Source organism: Trametes versicolor, assembly GCF_000271585.1.
Source record: "Trametes versicolor FP-101664 SS1 unplaced genomic scaffold TRAVEscaffold_9, whole genome shotgun sequence".
NCBI classification, from domain to species: domain Eukaryota; kingdom Fungi; phylum Basidiomycota; class Agaricomycetes; order Polyporales; family Polyporaceae; genus Trametes; species Trametes versicolor.
In genome coordinates, this window is record NW_007360329.1 from 1,725,021 (window position 1) to 1,744,048 (window position 19,028).

At 56.0% G+C, this 19,028-nt stretch overlaps 5 protein-coding genes across 5 annotated transcripts; 3 read left to right on the top strand and 2 right to left on the bottom strand.

The window, feature by feature from the left end:
• Positions 1 to 1,412: 1,412 nt before the first annotated feature.
• TRAVEDRAFT_22354 (uncharacterized protein) lies at positions 1,413 to 3,176 on the top strand (the record flags this gene model as incomplete). Its single annotated transcript, XM_008042698.1, has 6 exons — positions 1,413 to 1,475; positions 1,533 to 1,540; positions 1,788 to 1,923; positions 1,986 to 2,315; positions 2,336 to 2,464; positions 2,523 to 3,176. 6 exons carry the CDS (start codon positions 1,413 to 1,415, stop codon positions 3,174 to 3,176), a joined length of 1,320 nt encoding a protein of 439 aa, XP_008040889.1.
• A 1,522-nt stretch (positions 3,177 to 4,698) lies between these two features.
• TRAVEDRAFT_22355 (uncharacterized protein) lies at positions 4,699 to 6,154 on the bottom strand (the record flags this gene model as incomplete). Its single annotated transcript, XM_008042699.1, has 4 exons — positions 4,699 to 5,610; positions 5,686 to 5,752; positions 5,849 to 5,991; positions 6,050 to 6,154. 4 exons carry the CDS (start codon positions 6,152 to 6,154, stop codon positions 4,699 to 4,701), a joined length of 1,227 nt encoding a protein of 408 aa, XP_008040890.1.
• A 3,119-nt stretch (positions 6,155 to 9,273) lies between these two features.
• TRAVEDRAFT_50450 (uncharacterized protein) lies at positions 9,274 to 11,262 on the top strand (the record flags this gene model as incomplete). The annotated part of the gene is made up of 6 exons (XM_008042964.1): positions 9,274 to 9,311; positions 9,389 to 9,404; positions 9,462 to 9,523; positions 9,694 to 9,994; positions 10,046 to 10,728; positions 11,160 to 11,262. The coding sequence occupies 6 exons, from the start codon at positions 9,274 to 9,276 to the stop codon at positions 11,260 to 11,262; spliced, it is 1,203 nt and encodes a 400-aa protein (XP_008041155.1).
• Positions 11,263 to 11,747: 485 nt separating this feature from the next.
• Positions 11,748 to 13,566, bottom strand: TRAVEDRAFT_30593 (uncharacterized protein). The gene is made up of 3 exons (XM_008042793.1): positions 12,690 to 13,566; positions 12,175 to 12,622; positions 11,748 to 12,103 (listed from the first exon to the last, which is right to left on the bottom strand). The coding sequence occupies exons 1-3, from the start codon at positions 13,435 to 13,437 to the stop codon at positions 12,031 to 12,033; spliced, it is 1,269 nt and encodes a 422-aa protein (XP_008040984.1). The 5' UTR covers positions 13,438 to 13,566; the 3' UTR covers positions 11,748 to 12,030.
• A 2,894-nt stretch (positions 13,567 to 16,460) lies between these two features.
• TRAVEDRAFT_50452 (uncharacterized protein) lies at positions 16,461 to 18,058 on the top strand (the record flags this gene model as incomplete). The annotated part of the gene is made up of 3 exons (XM_008042965.1): positions 16,461 to 16,568; positions 16,633 to 16,797; positions 16,859 to 18,058. The coding sequence occupies 3 exons, from the start codon at positions 16,461 to 16,463 to the stop codon at positions 18,056 to 18,058; spliced, it is 1,473 nt and encodes a 490-aa protein (XP_008041156.1).
• Positions 18,059 to 19,028: the final 970 nt, after the last annotated feature.

Genomic DNA, 19,028 nt, shown 5'->3' on the forward strand with positions numbered 1-19,028 from the left:
CAAACTCCACGGGATAGACAGGTACCACGCATCTCGTACTTTACAAACCACAAAGCCGTACCCTCAGAATGCAACATTACGGGTCCATCATGGATGTAGACACGGCGATCATGATTAGTACGCCCACAACGCGGGAAACAGATGTGGAAGGCACGATGGGGATGAGCAGAGGCGTCGCAATATGGTTGCGCCTGGTGGCGGGGACATGAAGCGGTAGATTGAGGACCCCTGGCACTAGTACCGGCAGTATTTCGGCACACTGCGCCCAATAAAGGGAAATTCCTCCTTTAGCTGACTTGCTGGCACAAACAGGCAGGATCACGACGCTACTCCCTGGACTCCGGCTCTCCGGGGGGCTTGCGACGCCAAGCTTTGTGGTGTTGTTGGTCCACGAGAAAATTTGCCACGGTTCTCGCGAGACGAGCTCTTCCACAGCCCTTTGCGCTAGCACTTTATTCCTCTTCAATCGATTTAAGATTAGTGTCATACATGCATCAAGAAGTCCTCCGGAAGCACCATCACCGCGTACCACAGCGTACGAGCGTCGAAAGCAGGAGTCTTGGAACACGGCTGACTGCTTTCTGTAGATGCGACACCTTGCACCGATACGCCTAATGCGAGAGTCCTTGGTGCAGAATATGTATCATCTTCTGCCACGTGGACTCACGAAAGGCCACTCACACCGAGAGCGTTACAGCGCACGACTCGCGTGTGCTCAGCGACGTCATGCGTGTTGGCAAAGCTAGGTGAACCGGAAGAGCATCCACCGCCTTAGACAGTCGAGAAGGTTACTTTAGAAGAAAAGCTCTTTTGCCGGCCGTACGACTAGGATGTGTTCTGGAGTTCGTAAAGGCGAGATGAGTGGGGTCTCATGAAGAAGAGATGGACGTCCTCCCCGAACTTCATTGTTCGGCGGTGATGCTCACCTTGGACAACAGCCCTGTACTATCAAGATACCGCTGGGCGTCGAACACCTTGCGTTCCGGTTACGCTTCATCCGGACATGTAATTGGACTAAAAACGTGTTTGAGAGCTGCTCTGTGAGGGGTTTGACCTTTCAACCCGAATAGCGAACATGCGAAAGGTATCTTCCAGATAATGTCACAATCTATATGAAAATAGGTAAGCAGGCCGTCTACCATCGGGGAGAAACAGGGCAAACATGACTAACGACCACAATCCCTCGTAGAACCTCTGCTCGTAACGGTATTCTCAGGACGTCTGGATACATAAACGAGTGTACTGATATTTCAGTGCCTATCTGTTCTGGTCGGCGAACGACACTCTCCACAACGACCCTCGCGCTCTTGTACTCCCTCAGTGTACGGCTGAGACGTCTCTGCGATGGCACGTTCGTGGTTTCAAGGAATTTTCTGGGTTCTATCCGCGCAGAGATCTAAAGGAAATGCACCATGTGGCTCCTCGTCCCAGAGGTCGCAGAAGGGTGCTCCATCGGAATCGGACCGGAGGAAGAGGTACGTGCATCTGGTATCGACTGCGGGATATATCGCAGCTGCTCATGCTTATGTCAGACGACGCGGTTCGCGTTCAGGACAATGGGCTTGTCGCGGTCACGCGACAAACACCGCGTCGAGCGCGTCGATGGTCTATCACAATGAGCGCCCAGGGATTCCGGTTTGGCTACCGTTGTGGCTGGTTATAACCCCTCACGCGCTCGTCCGTCCCTTCTCACTCACATCCTCCTCCCTGCGTACCTCCAACCGTTCTCTCTCATCGCGCTACAACCCCATTCCACAAGTCTTTCTACTCTTCCACACCACGAATAGGATGTCTTCCATCTCTGCACTCCTTGACAAGTTCGACAACATGTCTCCTCCGCCGCGCTCATCGTACACTCCTCCTCCCTACCTCGACGACGAGTACAGGGACGCCGAAGCTATACTGCAGGACAGGTTCGACTGGGTGAGTACATCTGTATTATTCTCCATACGAAGAAGCTAATAACGCTCTTGACACTGTGATAGTCGACTCTAGTCCTCAACCCGCCGTCCGTGGAAGAAGGACGCAAACACGTCGTGAAGCGCGATTCGTGCACGATTCACCCTCCTCCCTGTGTCGAAAAAGAAGCAATGCAGCCATCCCCGACCGCTTATACCACACCTATTCCGGGTCCTTCCAGCGTGGCCAGACCCACAGACAGCGCGGACGCTGCATCGTCTCCTACGCGCGAGACCGATACTGAGGATGACGACGGCTTCGACTTCAATTTCGACTTCAATCTCGATTTCATGTGGAGGTCGGACAGCGAGGAGAGCGACGATGGGCTTACTGACGCTGAGGATGATGAACCCGAGGTGAGTACGAGTTTTCATAGGGCAGGTCTTCGGGGTTAGCTAATAGAGCTTCAGGAGGACGTAGGCATCGACACAACCACCTCAACGCCCTCGCGGTCGTGGCGCCTTTCAACCCCGGAGGTGCTCAGCCCAAGCTCCAGTTCCACAAGGTCACACTCTTCCTCCGTTGAATCTGAGCAGGACGACTTCTCTCGAGGATCATCTCAGCCCGTGGCTCTTGCACCAGTCGCTTCGCACTTCAACGCATCTGTGCCCATCCTAGGACCTCCATCCAACCTTCGATCATCCGCACGCCTTAGGGAGAAGAGGAAGCGGGAGAAGATTGAAGACGAATACGAGAAGGAGAATGTTCCCGTAGGCGAGCATGCTTACGACGTGGACGAAAACGCCGATTCGTCCGAGCCTGGTCCTTCACGTCCTGCCAAACGGCGCAGAGTTGTGTTCAACCAAGCAGAGGAAGAAGTCGAGAACGAGGGCGAAGAAGAGGAAGACGTCGATGCTCAAAGCTACCAAGAGGACGCAGCCCATGGCGAGGAGCCCACGCAAGCCTCGGCTACCACGGCACAGAAGTGTCTGCTCGACGGGTGCCAGTACGAATTGTCGGGGAACTACTACGAGGACTGGGACCACATGTTGGATGCGGATCATTTCAACCAAAACGCCGATGGTCGATATCCGTGCACGTATCGCCACTGCCCTGGCTTTAAGAAAGTCTCGGGATGCAAACAGAAGCAAGCCGTCCAAAGGCATGTCATGTCTGAACATTGGTTCGACAAGGTCTGGTGTACCTGGCCGGATTGCACCAAGTTCTATTACAGGGATGACTTGCTAAAGAAGCACATGAAGAAGCACACGACGTAGGCGGTGTCAACGAGAAGGCAGCGATGGTGAGTCTTTGGTGTGTCTCAAATACTGTCCGGTCGCTCACCTCCGAATCTGTTGTCGCAGCCCTGACGGATCGCACATACATCGCAGACTGTCGAACGCAGATCATACACTGGGCTTGAAGTACGTGCTCCCACTTCTCCTCGGTGCCCTCGTGATTGACCAATACATCTATAGATGTTCCCTATGGTCGACGTTGCACCGCAAACGCTGCTGCTCAACCTTCTCCGAACATGAAAGTCCAGTGGTCAGGTCTATCGCGCTCCTGGTTATCGTTCTCCTAGTACGACCCGCTGTGTCAAAAACTTGACACATCCCTCCGATGTGCTCTGGGACTTAGTCGGATACATCAAGGTCGCACCCAGAACCGCTACCAGCCACAATGCCCTCCTCCGCTTCCCTACGGACCTACCTCCCCTGTTCAGTAGTCTCGTGCTTCCCATCCGAGAATCCTCGCATCTTTACGATCCTCACGTGTATATACCCTCAATCTTTGGTCGCCTGTAGCGGTAAAATACCATGGAGCTCTATCGTAACCCACTTCTAAGCCCGTACATATACGCACGGTATGAGTGACCAGCTCGAACCGCGGCATTCAAGAACGACTTCAGCTATGCCGTGTACTCCCGACGCGATTGTCTCAACCCGATTAGCGCCGATCTCGTCTCCGCGTTCAAATCCTAGCTCTTCATCCGCATTGATTCCTATTGTGAGCCACCTGAGTTTGTCGATTTATGGGACGCCAAGCCCCGACCCAGTGTGTGCCCGCCATACCGAGTTCAGCGGGACTACGGATCACGATATGTCGCACAGTAGCGTCGACATAAGTACCACGACGCATGAATCGATGACGAAGCTTGTCAAAGCGAAGCGTCGTATGCTGTGCCTGGGCGGCAGAGAAGCGTTCTGTGCACGACAGCTGATAGTCTCACGAAAAATATAGTGACTATCTTTTACACAATAATAGTTTACATGGAGGGCAAACGGAGACACCAACGGCTCTCGTATCGTCGAGAATCTTGTCGTTGTCGAGATCAATGTGGTGACTCCGCAGAGTCGAGCCGCTGACCACTAGGTCAAAGGTGTACTCCTTCAAAGGCCGCAGACCAGACGCCGCGTACAGGGCTTCGCACTCGCTGCTTGCATGCGCCTTCTACAAAGCTCCCAGACGCTGAATTGGGTCGCCGAGGTTAAGACTACATCGCTGGTTGGGCCAGGGTAGAGAAAGATATGTTCTCCAAACGCTCGCAGCGGGATCTTCCCAGTTCCTGGAGCGTCTGCACCGGAAAGACGACGCGCCATCTCGTTAAGAAGGGAGGAGGTTGAATGTTCGGTGGGTCGGGAGAGCGGCATGGCGGCGCCAGGAGGTGCAGGGCTACCCGGTGACGGCCTGCGTAGTCGACACTTGATAATACCCAGCAAATCAGGAGGATCGCACTGTTGAAACGCTAGTCAGTAAAGACTCAAACGGTGGGCTATCTACGACAGGTCACTCACTTCACTTCACCCTCCGTCGCTTCGTCGGCCGCATTCCTTTCCCTTCATCGCCGTCTCCGTCTCCATTATCCCGGCGAGCTTTCTTGCCCTTCGGTACATCAGCACACCCAGCGCCGTCGTGCTTCTTCATGTGGGCTTGGAGCGCACGAAGAGAGCCAAACCGGCGACGCGGAGTGCACTTGTCGCACGCGAACTCCCGGCCCCAGTGGTTCTCCTCCACATGCCGCGCCAAGCTCGCCTCTGGCGTGTCACCAGAGAACACGTGTCCGCACCGCGCAGCCCCAGGCGTACCCCACGTACAAGCAAGTGAGCCCTTCGTGACGTGACCCCGCACGTCTTCGTCGGACAGAGCTTTTTTGCCTTTGTAATAGATAGTTCCCGTGGTGGCTGCCGGCGTTCCTGCGTCAGACGGGATCTTGCAGGGGTGGTTGTCCTTGATGTGCTGCTTATTCTCCGTCGTGTCGTCCGTGAGCGCGTGTTTGCACTCGCCTCCATCGAGCCCGCACTTTTTTGCCTTGCGAGCAGCCGCCTGCATGGCGGAGACATCATCGTGTGTGCTGCGAGGACGCTTAGTGCGGGGTCGCTCCGGCGCCGCATCAGAACCTTGCGACTCTGCGGACGCTAGGTCGTCCAACGTGACGGAAGAGGGCCCCGCGATAGGCCGCTCTTGTTGCGCGCGGCGACGAGGTCGAGTGACGACTGGAGAAGCGAGGGGTTGAAGTGCAGCAGGATGTCCATCGACTGGAGGATGGGCGAGCGGTGCATTCTCCTTGTCCCTTTGTCGGCTGGTAGAAGCCTGCGCGGAGGGATAGTCTTGCTGTGATGGCTGGTTTCCTACGACGAGTGGGAGCTCCGCAGCGTTTGAGGCCGGCGGCGGAGGCGCGCGAATGTTGTCGCTCGGTACGACGGGTGGCTGCGTGTTGTACGCACAGTGTCGCGGAATTAGATTACAAGGCACCTACGATACAATGCACGAGTATACACGCACCTCGAAAGACTTCGTCTCATGTTCCTCTTCTCCATCCTGGGCTTGCGAACTAATAGCCACACGGTCCCTGACCCCGACGAGTGCAGTCGGCACAGCGAAATTTTCGAATATAGTTACCGTCCGTGGTGGATAACTGGCTTCAAGGTCTGATAAAGGTGCGTACACGGAATTGGTGGTGTCTTGCAAGAGTGTAAAGGGCGAGTTCGGTGGGAGGAGGTGCAGCACGTCTTGGGGGAACGAGGGCAGAGATCCTGCGTTTGGGAAGTCGACGTCGTTGGCCTTGTTGCGTTCGGAATCATGCTCATGCTAGTGAACATATGAGCGTTGGAGTTGGGAGTAGTACCGCAACCTGAATTGAACTCACCGCCTGCGAATCCTCGGTGGTATCCGTATCCATCTCCGGGACGTCATCCTCGAACATGTCAACGTTGATAAACTCGTTGATGTCGAAGGAGTTGCTGTAAGGCATGTTGAATAGGTAGAGAAGTGTGTAGGGAGAGTGAATGCGGGGGATGTGGAGTGCAGGTGTGGTTGGAAAGTCGAAGAGCGCGAATGCAGCCACAACCGAGCGCTTCGCGCGTTTTATGTCGCGGGGAGTCCGAATTTTGATTTGTTGACCATCGACGCACGCGACTATGTCGCGGAAACGTGACTACAATGGAGGTTTCATTTATTGCACAGGGCGTCGCAATTAGGAAATCCCTTTCTGCTCTTTTGTTTAGCACAGGGAAGCCCGCAGCAAGAGTCGCACTCACCATTCACCTGCAAGATTAGAGACGAACCTTTTGGATGCTGGTTACCATATAATTGTATCCACGGCCCAGGACCAGACGTGCGCCTGCAGGCAATGAATCCAAGTTGTCCGCTTTGTTGTCTTCCCGTTAACGCGTAGTTCGGCCTCGACGCCGTCCACTGTCCACAGGGGCGCACCAGGTGATCGTGGTTGTGTAACAGCACGTCCGCTTCACCACGAGCTGGTGTCCTTGTATGCAGATAGTACGCCATCCACTAACCTGCATGAGGGAACGGTGAACACCCACGGTAGCGGCAGGAGTTCTGTCCAGGGAGGTGTCAGGGTAGTCGAGAGTGCACCGTGCGCGCGCCGCGGAACTCGTATCTACGACCCTCCATCACCTCTCTCTTATACCCTTCCGCCGCAGACATGAAAGACGTTCAGACGGTGATCAGCCCATTGGTATTGGCGACAACATGTGTGCATTCCAAGGCCGACACCTTTTATCCAGCACCATGAAGCGAAGCATGCGTTCAACGTCGCATCACAGCGAAAGCAGTTTCACGGCCGCCAAGATACGATAGCGCGTTCATCGCCGCGCCATAAGACCTTCGCTGAAACCGCATCTCATTTATGCCCAGTTCGAACGAAGTCCATAGCGTCAGCGCATTTGCATGCAAGGCAAGGCACCATGCACATTATCCAGCCACGCAGAGAAAAGCCCTTTCGATCCGCGTGCTAGAAAATTTGGACAATATTCCACGAATGGGATACCAAGGGATCCAGAAAGCACTACGTCTTGTCTCAATGGTTTCTCATCTGTAACGTTCACCGAAAAGTTATACAACGCCTAATGCCTGCGCCGCGGCCGGGACCTCTCGGAGCGAGCTCTCGCTTCGAGGGGTCCCCGGGGGCTTAGGGTCAGCGGCCAGCGCAGAATACACGTTACCACGCCTGACATAAACTTCGTTCTGTTCTTGTCCTACGTACATATTTTGCTTGAATGCTAGCTTCGTGCTTGCTTGTATTTGACATCTCTACGGCCTGGGAGAACGTGTATTGTGGCCGGTGTCTGCGATCTAAAGGGATGGGACAAATCGCCTTCGTCGCCGTCAGCATCGATCTGAGATCCTTGTAGAACCCACCAAGGTTGGTCGTCGACACACGTCATCAAGCGCATAAGAGACGAGAGATGGCCTGCAACAGACATTTGGTAGTTGCCTCGGAATGGAGTCATAGAGTGATGATACTAAGCTTGCTCGACTTTCTCGCGCTTTTTTGCGAACTCATTCGCGCGAATTATATACTCTTTTTTCCCACAGCATCCGCGGAATGTGCGATGCTGAATATCTTCCATTCTCTTTCCTTATTTCTCTTCTCTGTTACAAAGTAACGTCTGCAACTCCTAGAGGCTTCGCGGTTGTTGTCGTTCCAGGCTTTCCGAAGCGTTACAGCTACTTAAAGACGACAAAACTTCGTTACGTAGCATGCATATCGTACTTTATGATACAACACCCTTGCGCTTAGTGTGCATTCTGCCATAACCGTCGTATACCTCAGCAAAAATCATGAAACAACATACAGCAAGTCTATAGCACCAGAAACAGGTGTGCAAGACACGATGAAGTGAATGAAAGGGACCGCATGGCCGAATACTGGGGCACGACGGACGTATAGAATGAGGACCCCTGGCACTAGTGCTCCCGGCATTTTGTCGATAACTGAGCCCCGCAAAGGAAAGGGATTCTCCTTTGGTCGATCTTCTGTCATAAACAGCGGCCTCACGCCGCCATGGCCGTCGAGTGGGGCTCTCCGGGGGCTTTCTGCGCCAAGCTACGTGCTGTTGTTGGTCCACGAGAAAATGCCACGATTCTCGCGAGGCGCCCTCATCCTCAATCCTATGCGCTGGCATCCTATTCCTCCTCGATCTATCCATGGTTTGTGTTAATCATGCACCAAGAAGTCTCCATGGAAGACACTCGTATCCGTGCCACGGTAAACCACAGCGTACGAGCGTCGAAAGCAGGGTTCCTGGAACGCGGCTGACGACTTTCCGCAGGTGCAATCATATGGCTTAGATTGATACGAGAGATGGGATCCTTGTTCCAGGATGCACGCCAAAAGACATTCTGCCTATCGAAGAATCAACTTCAAGCGCGTGAAACTGGAAAACCGGCCACCCGCACCGAGTGTGCTACGGCAACGGCGCATGCCCCGCTAAACCATCCTGCTAGCGACGTCGGGTAAGCAATTTACGAGCGCACTCGTGGCCTTGGTGTGCCGAGAAGACTACGAAGAATGCGGCGCTCCTTCGTGTGGTATGCTCCCTAGCACGTGGTGATATATGCATCTTGTAAAGGAGAGATGAGCGTCCTCGCCAAACCACGTCGTTAGGCGATGAAGCTCACCTTGAGGGGATCTCGCATGCTGGCAGGGCTGCGTTGAATTCCCAGTAGATCTTCTTCCGATGTACATCGTGTTCATGCACGAGATTAAACGCGTTTGGAGGATATCGGAACCGTTTGGCCGCGGCAGGACGGGGCTTTGACGGGTCAAACATACATGGCCTCATGTGCAAGATCCTTACGAGCAAGAATTGTGCAGCCTGGACGCCAATCGGTGAGTAGATGGTCTCTGTTGGCGGGGACAGCCAGAGAAAATTTGACTTACTGCTGCAATCGCCCATGGAGGACTTTCTCGCAACCATCTTCGTAGACCGACGGGGTATTTAAACGAGTGGAGCGAGATCTGCCAGTGAGAATTCGCCTTCTCTTCCCGTGAGAGAACCTAACTCACTGCATTAACCCTAGCGCTCGTTTCCTCCCTCAGCGCCGTGTAGCGCAGACGTCTCTGCCATGCCGCGGTTACAGCTCCTGGGTCTTCTCTGTGCGCTGTACGCGCAGAGCTTTTCAAGGGCGCCCCATGGCTTCTCGTTCCACACGTCGCAGACAGGTGCTCACAGGAAACCAGCCGGAATGCGGACAAGGTACGTGTATCTGGTCTCGACGCCGGGATAAGCCGCAGCTGCTCACGATTATGTCAGACGACGCGGTTCGCGTTCAGGACAATGGGCTTGTCGCGGTCACGGGACAAACACCGCGTCGAGTGCGTCGATGGTCGATCACAATGAGCGCCCAGGGATTCCGGATTGGCTGCTGTTGTGGCTGGTTATAACCCCGCACGCGCTCGTACGTCCCTCCTCACTCACCTCACCTCTCTCGCGTACCCCCGCTGAACTACCCCACCGCTATATACACCTGTCGACACCTTCTCAGCGCCGCTATAATCATGCAATCTACGTCTTCATTCTCGACTCCCCTCGCCCAGCTCGATGCTCCCTCCGCCGCGTGCAGTCCCGACGCCCCCTCGGTAAATGGCGGACGACCAGTCCCGGGCCCTTCCAGTCTTTCTCCACCTGCCACGGAGTACGTTTGGCCGTCAAAGCTTGCCATCGACACTGAGGACGACTATTTCGAGTACGCCTTCGATTTCGTCTGGAGGGAGGATTACGAAGAGACCGCCGACGATACCACTGAGGAAGAGGAGGAGGAGGATGCGATACTCTATGAATCCGAGGTGTGTCCGAGTACTCACACGACGGGTTCTTGTGATTAACGAGGCGGGTAGCAGGAAGACTCTGACATGGAGGAGTCTATTCAAACCCTTTCGCCCCCGTCGCGCGCAAATACCCCAGTGATATACAACCCCAGCCCGAGTTCGACAAGGTCTAGCTCTGTTGAACCCGAGTCGGACGATCTTCCGACACCTCAAGCCCCCTCTCGTTCTCGCGTGCTTGTTTCATCCAATTCGCAACTCAACACCTCTATGCCTGTCCCCAGACTTGAACGGTCCAACCTCCGGTCATCTGCTCGGCTCATGGAGAAGAGGAAACGGGCTACTGGAGATGAAGATAAAGAGAACGTTGTTGAACGTGAGCCTTCTGAGGCCTCTAACGACACCATGTTCGACCTGCCCGAGCCTGGCCCATCCCGACCGTCAAAGCGGCGCAAGATCAGTCACGATCACTCTGAGGATTCTGAAGAGTCTGAAGACTCGGAGGACTCAGACATCGGTGAAAGCAATGAAGAAGACGACACCGCGGGTGAGGCAGAGCCGGCGCCAGGCCCATCGAACTCGGCGCAGGAGTGTCGGATCGGCGGGTGTAGGTACAAGCTGTCCAAGATCTACAAGGTGGATTGGGCCCACACGAAGATCAAAGGACACCTCCCCGGGCGCAACGCTGACAACCGCTTCCCTTGCACGTACCCCGGATGTCCTGGCCTTGAAGACGTCTCGGGATACAGGGACAAGTCAGACCTCCGAAGGCATATCCTGTCCGACCACTGGGGGGAAAAGATCGAGTGCTCCTGGCCGGGCTGCACAGCGTCTTATAGTAGAGAGGATACGCTGGCGCGTCATAGGAAGACGCACACGGAGTAGGCGGCTTAACGAGGAGGCGGAGATGGTGAGTGTTTGGTATGCCTATACGTACTTTCCGGTCGCTAATCTCCGAACCCGTTGGGGCAGCCCTGTCGCATTGTTCATGCATGGCAGACTCTCGCACATAAGCAGTTCATCAGGAAGTGCGTAAATTCACTTTGCATTGGTGCTCTCATAATTGACTAACGCACTCTCAGACACACGCCGCAATCGATGATACATCTCCTTGGACGCTATCTATCGACCTGCGCTGAACCTCAGTGCCCTTTGGCCAACGGCTTCTTATTCCAGAATCTCTCAGGGAGAACGACTTCGAATCCGTCTCCACAACAATCGACGAACACGGCAACACGCTCGCTGTTCCCAGCATCACGACCAACTACAAGCCCTTCGATAATACCTAGCTCTACGAGGACGACCATGACAGCACGGTCGATTTTTCGAAGATGTGCACCTCGCGCTGCTATACTCGGCAAGGAGTTACCTCTGCACTCAGCCATCCCATGCTTTCCTACAAGGATTCGAATCGTATCGCCCACAAGCCTCGCTACACCCAACCCATGTCATATGATCCCGCTTCTACACCATGCTCCCGTGTATATATCCCTCAGCCTTTCGAACGTCCGTAGTCGTAACAATGCTATGTAGCCCCCTCGTTGCCCACCGCTAAGTTCGTGCCGGAATGGATTGTCGTAGTTGGAGTTGTGAGTTGTGCACCTTCTTCGTCAGCCGGGCCATCTAGACATGGGCAACCGGCAAGCGTCCCTGAGGGCGCAGGAGTCCGCCGCGTTGGAGCGCTCCTCCCCCATCACACCTACTATCTTGAACAAGTTGTTTACCACGGCGTGCTGACCTATCAAGATCGCATTGCACCCGGTAAACTCCCTCGAGAACCACGGCTCATAAGAGCCTAGTCGTTCATCATTCCTGAGTCTCATGTATAGATTACAAGCGCACTGCTAGATCGAAGTCTTGAGTACCTGACGCAACACGTCCGACATTCCCAGAGGAACAGCACGCAGGAACGAGCCACACCATACGTAGACAAGCGAGGAAGCGCATCGTCATCAACGAGCCCCGCGTCATCTTCACGACAAAACACCCCGAATAACCAGGGGTCCCGGCCGAGTCCCGGGCGCGCCTCAGCGCTCCGTGCGCGGGCCCCTCGGTCTTCACGCCCGCGGATACACCGGCACCAACCAACGCGACTGCGGAGGGCGACTGCACGGAAATGCATGCACCATGCTGCACACACGAAGAGAAACTCTACGTCAGCAGGATGTCCCATCAACAAACGCAGGCGCGCAAGAACGTACCTCTCGTCCCGCCCAAAGCGCACCTCGAGCCGTCCGAGCGCGGCCGCGCGCGGCATGTGCAGGCGCGCACCCCAGTCGGTGTCCACGCGCTCTGCCTTGCTCAAGGAATCGCTCCTGAGAAGGACTACGCACAGCTGCGTAAGCGCCTCGAAGCGCTGGGTCTCCCGTGCGCCACCGGTCGCGTCCGCGGTATTGAACTTGGCTATGGTCTCCGCAGGGCCGGCGCCGAAAAGGATGTCATCCACGCGTGCAAGGCAGTCGAGCGGCCCGGAGATGACAGTCGCGGCCTCGTACGGGACATGGATCTCGAGCTCGCGGAGGAGCGCGGGCGCCGGAAGGGTCGCGATGACCTCTGGCAGGCGCTCGTAGCTGCGCATGAGGATGTCGTCAACGCGCACAAAGAGCGTGAGCGAGGTGAGCGCAGTGTAATCCTTCATCGTAACGAGCGCTGCGTGAGACGATTGTGATGAGTTTAATGCGCTACGCCCGGGCCGGGGGAGCGTGGTGCGACTTACGTTGCAGGCCGCGGAGGGGGACGCTCAAATGGTGCACGGAGGGCCCGAAGTGCGACAGCGCGTCAGGGCCGATACGAGCGGTGAAGGGCACGTCGAGCGCGCGCAGGGCGCGTGCAGTAGGCGTGCGTGCGAGCCACGCGAGGAGCGGGAGCATGCAGTTCGGGTATACCGGGGACACGCGGAGCGTCTTGAGCGCGGGGCGCGCAAGGAACTCGCTGTCGTCGCCGCAGTCGTTGAACTCCGTGCTTGCCCAGGTAATGGCGTTCAGATGCAGGTGCGCAAGATGCGGGAGGGCGTTGACGAGGAGCTGCACGTCGCGCATGTTACGATGGTAAGTCTCGTTGAGGTGCAGTGTTGTCAGCATCGAGAGGTCCTTGAGAGTGTCGCCCAGGGTGTTGAGATACACCATCCCGTCTGCCCCGATGCCTCGTATGGTCAGTTTGCGCAAGCGCGGGGTAGCCTCCGCAGATAGATGGGGCGCTAGGAATCGCGCGAGGACGTTCGCATCCTTCGCGCCATGCATGTCCGGCCTCCAGCCAATTCGAAGTTCGCTGAGATATACGAGGAATGGCTTCAAGTAGGGAGTACCAAGTGCGCGGAAGTCCCGGACAGAGAAGAGGATAGGATAGGACACCGCGTGTAGAGCATGACTGGAGACGCACAGGCTTCGAAGAGTAGTGCGGTCGTCTCCTAGGTAAGAGGTGATGTGAGCGAGCAGCTCGACGGGGAGACGTGCGGTGACGGGCATTACGTCGGGTGAGGAGGTTTGGACAGAGCACAGCCGGGTGTTATATGTTCTCCACTCCCGGGTCCCGACGGGAAGGGCGTAGGAATGATGATCATTGCGAACAGGTCGAAGCTGTCCTGCAGTCAGCTGCGCCCTCGGACGCTTCCGACACGAGGAAGGGGTCCAGCATCAGTCGTGCGCGACGTCTGCGCTCCAGTCACCGGTATCTGGCCCGATCACGCCTCGATTGCGCTGGCTCCTCACCATCGTCAACGTCAGCACCGCCGATGTCACCCTCGGCGCCCATTCCCGGCAGCAGATGGCTGTCAAAGAAGCCGCTGCGAGCGAAGCTGGCCTGCCAACGTGCCCCGAAAATTGCCCGGTCTCTCCGCCTGGGTTTGTTCCACCCTGTGCTTCAATGCTGTGCAGCAATGCAGTCGAGCAAATAAGTAGGATCCGTAGATCGAACTGCTGTCTTTGATTCCGTCGTCGCCGGTTTCAGCACTGCTTTGGGGGGAACCTGGCCGGAAGCGGGCATTGCAGACGCAATATCAAACATGCCCACGATACGGCATCGAAGTGTCGTTGGCGGCGAAGGGAAGCAGTCGGTACGGTTATATATGATCCGGTCCGTCCCTGCGTCCGGTGACCTTCACCATCTTACAGCAGTCACGACACGGGGATCGGCGATGCGACATTGGCCCCGAGCGCCACACTCGAATCTACATGTAGACTCCTTGTGGACGACTCCAGGGGGACTGGTAGGGATGCTACTCTCGGATTGGCAGTGGAATTGCGGGGAGCACCTCTGTGCAAATATCCACTCACCAGGAATAAGGAAACAGCGCACAATGAGCGAGAAGTAATGAGTACGATTGATAGCATTAATCGCCGCTCTACTCCCATGCACTGCTCATACGTTATGACATTGCTGCTCGACCCCGGGCCCCGTCCCGTGTACTCGCAAGTTCGGGGGGAGTGGCGTTCCTTCATTCAACGAGGCAGCGAAGGTGCTTACCTGAGGCCCACCATACGTCGTCGATGTTTGGACGTATGCCATAGAGAGCCGAGGAGAGGCCCGACTTGGGGAAACCACGTCCTGGGGAGTATTGCCATCCGTGAAGAGGTCCGGAGATTCGGATGTCTGGAACGCAAAAACTCCATTGGAGCCGCCGCGGTATCTTGCGACAGACGAGAGCTGTAGCCTTGGGGGTCGCCACAGGGGTATGGAGGAGGCGGCATGACCGGTGACGTGGCGGAAGTCGACATACAGCGAGCAGATGATCTGGATGAGGCCAGGTCAGGGACAAGAAACAACACTTAGGCGAGAAGGTCCACGCAGGCGTTCAGAGAAGGTGCTGAAGACCGGAGGCCTGAGGAGACTGAGAGCGTCGGCATGGTGGCAGGAGAACAAGAGCATCGGAGAGACGCGCGTTGATCTCCGTCCCCTGCCGTGACAGCGGCACCGCTCATCGAACGACGAGCCAGCTTTCCTTCTCACTCTCATCTGCATAACTCTGAGGCACCCTTCATCTGGCTGGTCTCGCTATGCACGCCCGGTTTTCAGGTACGGTGAACGCGCAAATGGGCCACTGGTACATATGGTGTGAGACACGTAGAAAAAGTCGAGAGCTGACTCGATCCCCACGCATCGCGTAGCCTCTAGGTTGACAATGCGCTAGCATGTTCAGCTTGTTGCTGTGAGCACCTCTAATCTGCAGACAGATGTATAATCGGTGGGTGCTTTACCGTCTTGGATGTAGTGGACGTGTAGAGGTAAGTCAGCGGCGAGCGCTAACCCGCCCGGCTACGCGCTATGGGCGTCTGCGATGTACGCGGTACGAGACTCGCGCGATATGCAGTATGCGCAAAGAACAGCAGATTCTGAATGGTGGTTCCAGGAAAAAAAGTGTCGCAGTTCCACTGAAAGGTACGCTTGCATGACTGAGCTCCTGGTGTATTTTTCGCGCTGCGTTGATGTCGGTTCGGAAGGCGTCCCTCGGGCGTCTTCCGAATCGTCACCGAGGACAAAGGCACTGGAATAGTGCGTGCGAATGAAAAAGGCTGCTTACCTTGAAATCAGGGGCATCAAGGCCCTCTCCATGACGCTCTTTACGCGTTGTGGTTAGAGTAATCCTTGTTACTGGGGTGAACTAATTGATTGGTTTGTCGTACACGCTGAATTTGAGCCCATCGGTTAGCTTCTTCGGCCTCAATGCTTTCTTTCCGAGCGAAACGTCTTCTGCGATGCCCATTCCATGCTTTCTTTTCTGATCGCGTCGGTTTGAAGTATGGTCGCTTACAGGAGATGATGAGTCGGCCGTGGTGACGAATGTGCGAAGACGGGACACGCACCCTTCTCAGGTGTTCCAAACACGCCCTTTCCTCCTTGAAAGGGTAGAGTGTGTCAATCTGATGCACTACGGTGTTGAATACAAGGGTGATCAGAACGGAGACGAGCTGGTGGCTTATATAGCTCACCGCGCAGCCAGGTGGAGCTCGCCGACCCACATCCCCCTGGCTCAACGCTTGCTTCAGCATTGGGGGCTGAGTAGGCTCGCCCCGTGCACGATTCTAGGCGACATTTTTCCGCCGCCAATATGCGTTGCGGCCCCAGGCTGATAGCCCGGAAAGCTGGCGATGAGCTACGCGTTTGCGATCGCCCCTTGTGTCGTCTCACCGCACAGACGGCGGCTAGCGGCGCGAGACCTCCTGGTGAGTGATAAATCAAGTCAAAGTGACATGTATACTTATCTGAAGTAGGTCTTCTGCTCAAGAGCAACGTTCTGGATCTGAGAACGCGGTCGGAGAGAGGGTCGGGTGCGTCGATGGTCATGTTTGCGCCAGGGCGTCAAAACGGTCGCCGCGTACAACGCCTGGCGCTTGCTTGCTCCCTCCCAAACCCACTCACTCACCCTCCACCACTCGCCTTCGCTCTCCTGATTCCCTGCACTCTCGTGTCTACAACTACTGCCGCGAAAATTCGCCAATCTACACACACCCATATACACTTCCGCACCCTCAAAACCGACCCAGACCTCGACATGATCTCTACGAACTTCGCCGTTTCCACTTCCTCCAGCGCTCCCCACTCGTCGCAATCCCGTTCAACTCGCGATGAACGCGACTCGCTCCACCGCCCGAGGTTCTCGGTGAGTCTCCTGCAGCGCTCCGCAGGCTTGCTCTGGACAGGGTACCGACACTCACCCACGGTAGGACTGGATGGGGGAAGGGTCGCTGGATCAGCCCGAAAGTCACTTGCTCGACGCGTCGTTCAGTGACCAAGCAGAACACGACGAAGGGTATAGTTCCTCTGCATCACTTTCCACCCTATCAGAGCAGTACGGGACGCAGGGCGACGAAGGAGGGAGTATCATCCAGGTGAGTGGGTGGCTAAAGATCTAGACGACATCCCCGTAGCTCATATGTTCGGTTCGTTCAGTCGTCCGCTTTCGATGCCGATGGAAGTGGCTATACGCACTACCGCCATCTCAGTCTCACCGATGGCGTTGGGGACGAGCCCGACTGGAGCGCATACGGCGCAGACTTTTGGACCCTCGACGCGGGGATCCCCAGCTACGACCTACCTGGCTACGAGGAGAACAACTTCGTGCTCGAGACAGGAGCCGTCGTCGACCATCTCTTGCACGGGTATCTACCTGAACACCAGCAGGAGGGTCCGGACTTACTGCCTCTCCCGTTCGAGTACGACTACTCCACCCGGCCCGCAGAGGTTGTCGCGCGAATCAACAGTCATCCTTCCACGTCCTTTCCCTTCCCCTCGTCTACTACTGGACGCGGCCCCCAGTCCCCACTCGCACACGCGTTCGACACCGCGCCTCGAACGATCATGTCGGCTCCTCTTCCCCAAGCGGGACCGTCCGGTCTGATAGAGGATGCACCGCCTATGGTCAACCCCGCTCAGCCGACGATGCAACTGGGCGGCGGCAAACGTCTTCGATCGGAAGAGGACACGCCGAGGACACCCCCTCGACCATCCAAGAAGTCCAAGGGCCCCAGATCAATGAGCCGAACGACACCTACCCGCCCGGTCGTGGAGGCGAATCGCGCGTCCAGAGCTGTCGCTGCACCGCGCCCCGCATCACCAGTTGCGGGTCCCTCGAACTTCCGTGGGTCAGCAGCGGAAACGGACGAATCTGCGGTGGACGACTCGGACGCTGACTCGGAGGTCGACGACGACAGTGATCACGCCGACGATGAGACTGCCGCGACGGGGATGTGTACGAAGCGGGCTCGGCGAACCAAGGCCCAGGTCGCAGCAGTCACGCGCACGGACCTGCAAAAGGTCCACTGCCCCGTCGATGGTTGCACGACGATGTTTGACCCATTGACGCACGACGCGAACCGCAACCACCTCAAGCTGCACTATCCGGAGGGGGCACTCGACAACAATGCGTCTCTGCCGTGCCTTTGGGCAGGGTGCATGATGCGGAAGGGGAAGGGTAAGCCGTGGACGCAGACGCGGAAGCCGGGGACTACCATGATCACCCACCTCCACAAGGACCATGTGGGCCAGGCGTACACCTGCCCCGTTGAGGGCTGCACTACGTGGGCATCGAGCCGTAGCGGGGATCTACCGCAACATCTGGCCAGGAATCACAAGGGATGGCGACCGCCGTGAGTAACGTTATGACGTTCCTCTCGTGCAATGTGCTGACCGGCTTGGTTTCGTCGCGCAGGGCGTAATCATGAGGCGTTCTCGGTCTCGATGTTATATCACCGTAGTCGCGCGACGGGAGGACTATAGCGCTTTGTATATTCGTGTACCATGTACCTATAACTTGTAATATAACATGTAGTTTATGAAACGTCCACCTCATCGCGCGCGGGTTCCGTATATATCTCAACGTCAGGCCTCGAAAGTACTCCCTATTCGGCGTGTCGTACTCACTGTGCCCGAGGCGGAGACGGGGAGTAGGGGTCGGGCAATCGCCTTGGCGCAGATATGTAGGGTGCTACATCACGCAAGCGGAGGTCAAGAGTTCAGCTTCATCGACGAAGTCGACGTGTGCCACCTGATCGCTCACATCTTCATGGCGAAAGGACACCAAAAACGATTTCATGGTGCCTTGAAATGTGCTGCTCGCCAGGGAGTCGTCTGAACGAGTGTCTCTGCCTACACGCCCAAAACACGCCTCACTCGCGGAAAGATATGTTTGAACATAGACCTTGGTTCTCTTTCGCGATACCATCGCTGCAGGTCTCTTGCAGTGTCCTGATAGAGAGCCGAAGGATCTTTCGTTCTCAATGTACGGAGGCCTGCATTCATTCTGAATGGTTCTTGCTTTCGTGAGAGAGCGTTGTATGGTGACGCGTATTGGGACGTTTTGGTGGGGCGGAGCTCGCCGTAGCAGTCGGATGTGTATGTAGTCACTAAGCTGATCATGGTGACCTTTGTGCCTTTGTGAGAGAGAAAGGGTACGTACAGTGTTTGTCGTATTCGTTTCAAGTCGTGAATCGAACCAATTGCAAGAGCGAAAGACTCGGACGACGTGCAACTCCATTGCGAGTGTAGGCTGCGTATATAGCTGAACACGATGGAGATGAATACGACGATGGAACCCACCGCACAGACTGTCGATACTTGGCTT

Coding starts and splice junctions, on each gene's coding strand:
- TRAVEDRAFT_30593 (XM_008042793.1), bottom strand. CDS start 13,437: ATGCCCGTCACCGCACGTCTCCCCGTCGAGCTGCTCGCTCACATCACC. Junction 12,623..12,689: donor CCCCCTCCGCGGCCTGCAAC/GTAAGTCGCACC, acceptor CGTCTCACGCAG/CGCTCGTTACGATGAAGGAT. Junction 12,104..12,174: donor CGCTTTGGGCGGGACGAGAG/GTACGTTCTTGC, acceptor TCGTGTGTGCAG/CATGGTGCATGCATTTCCGT.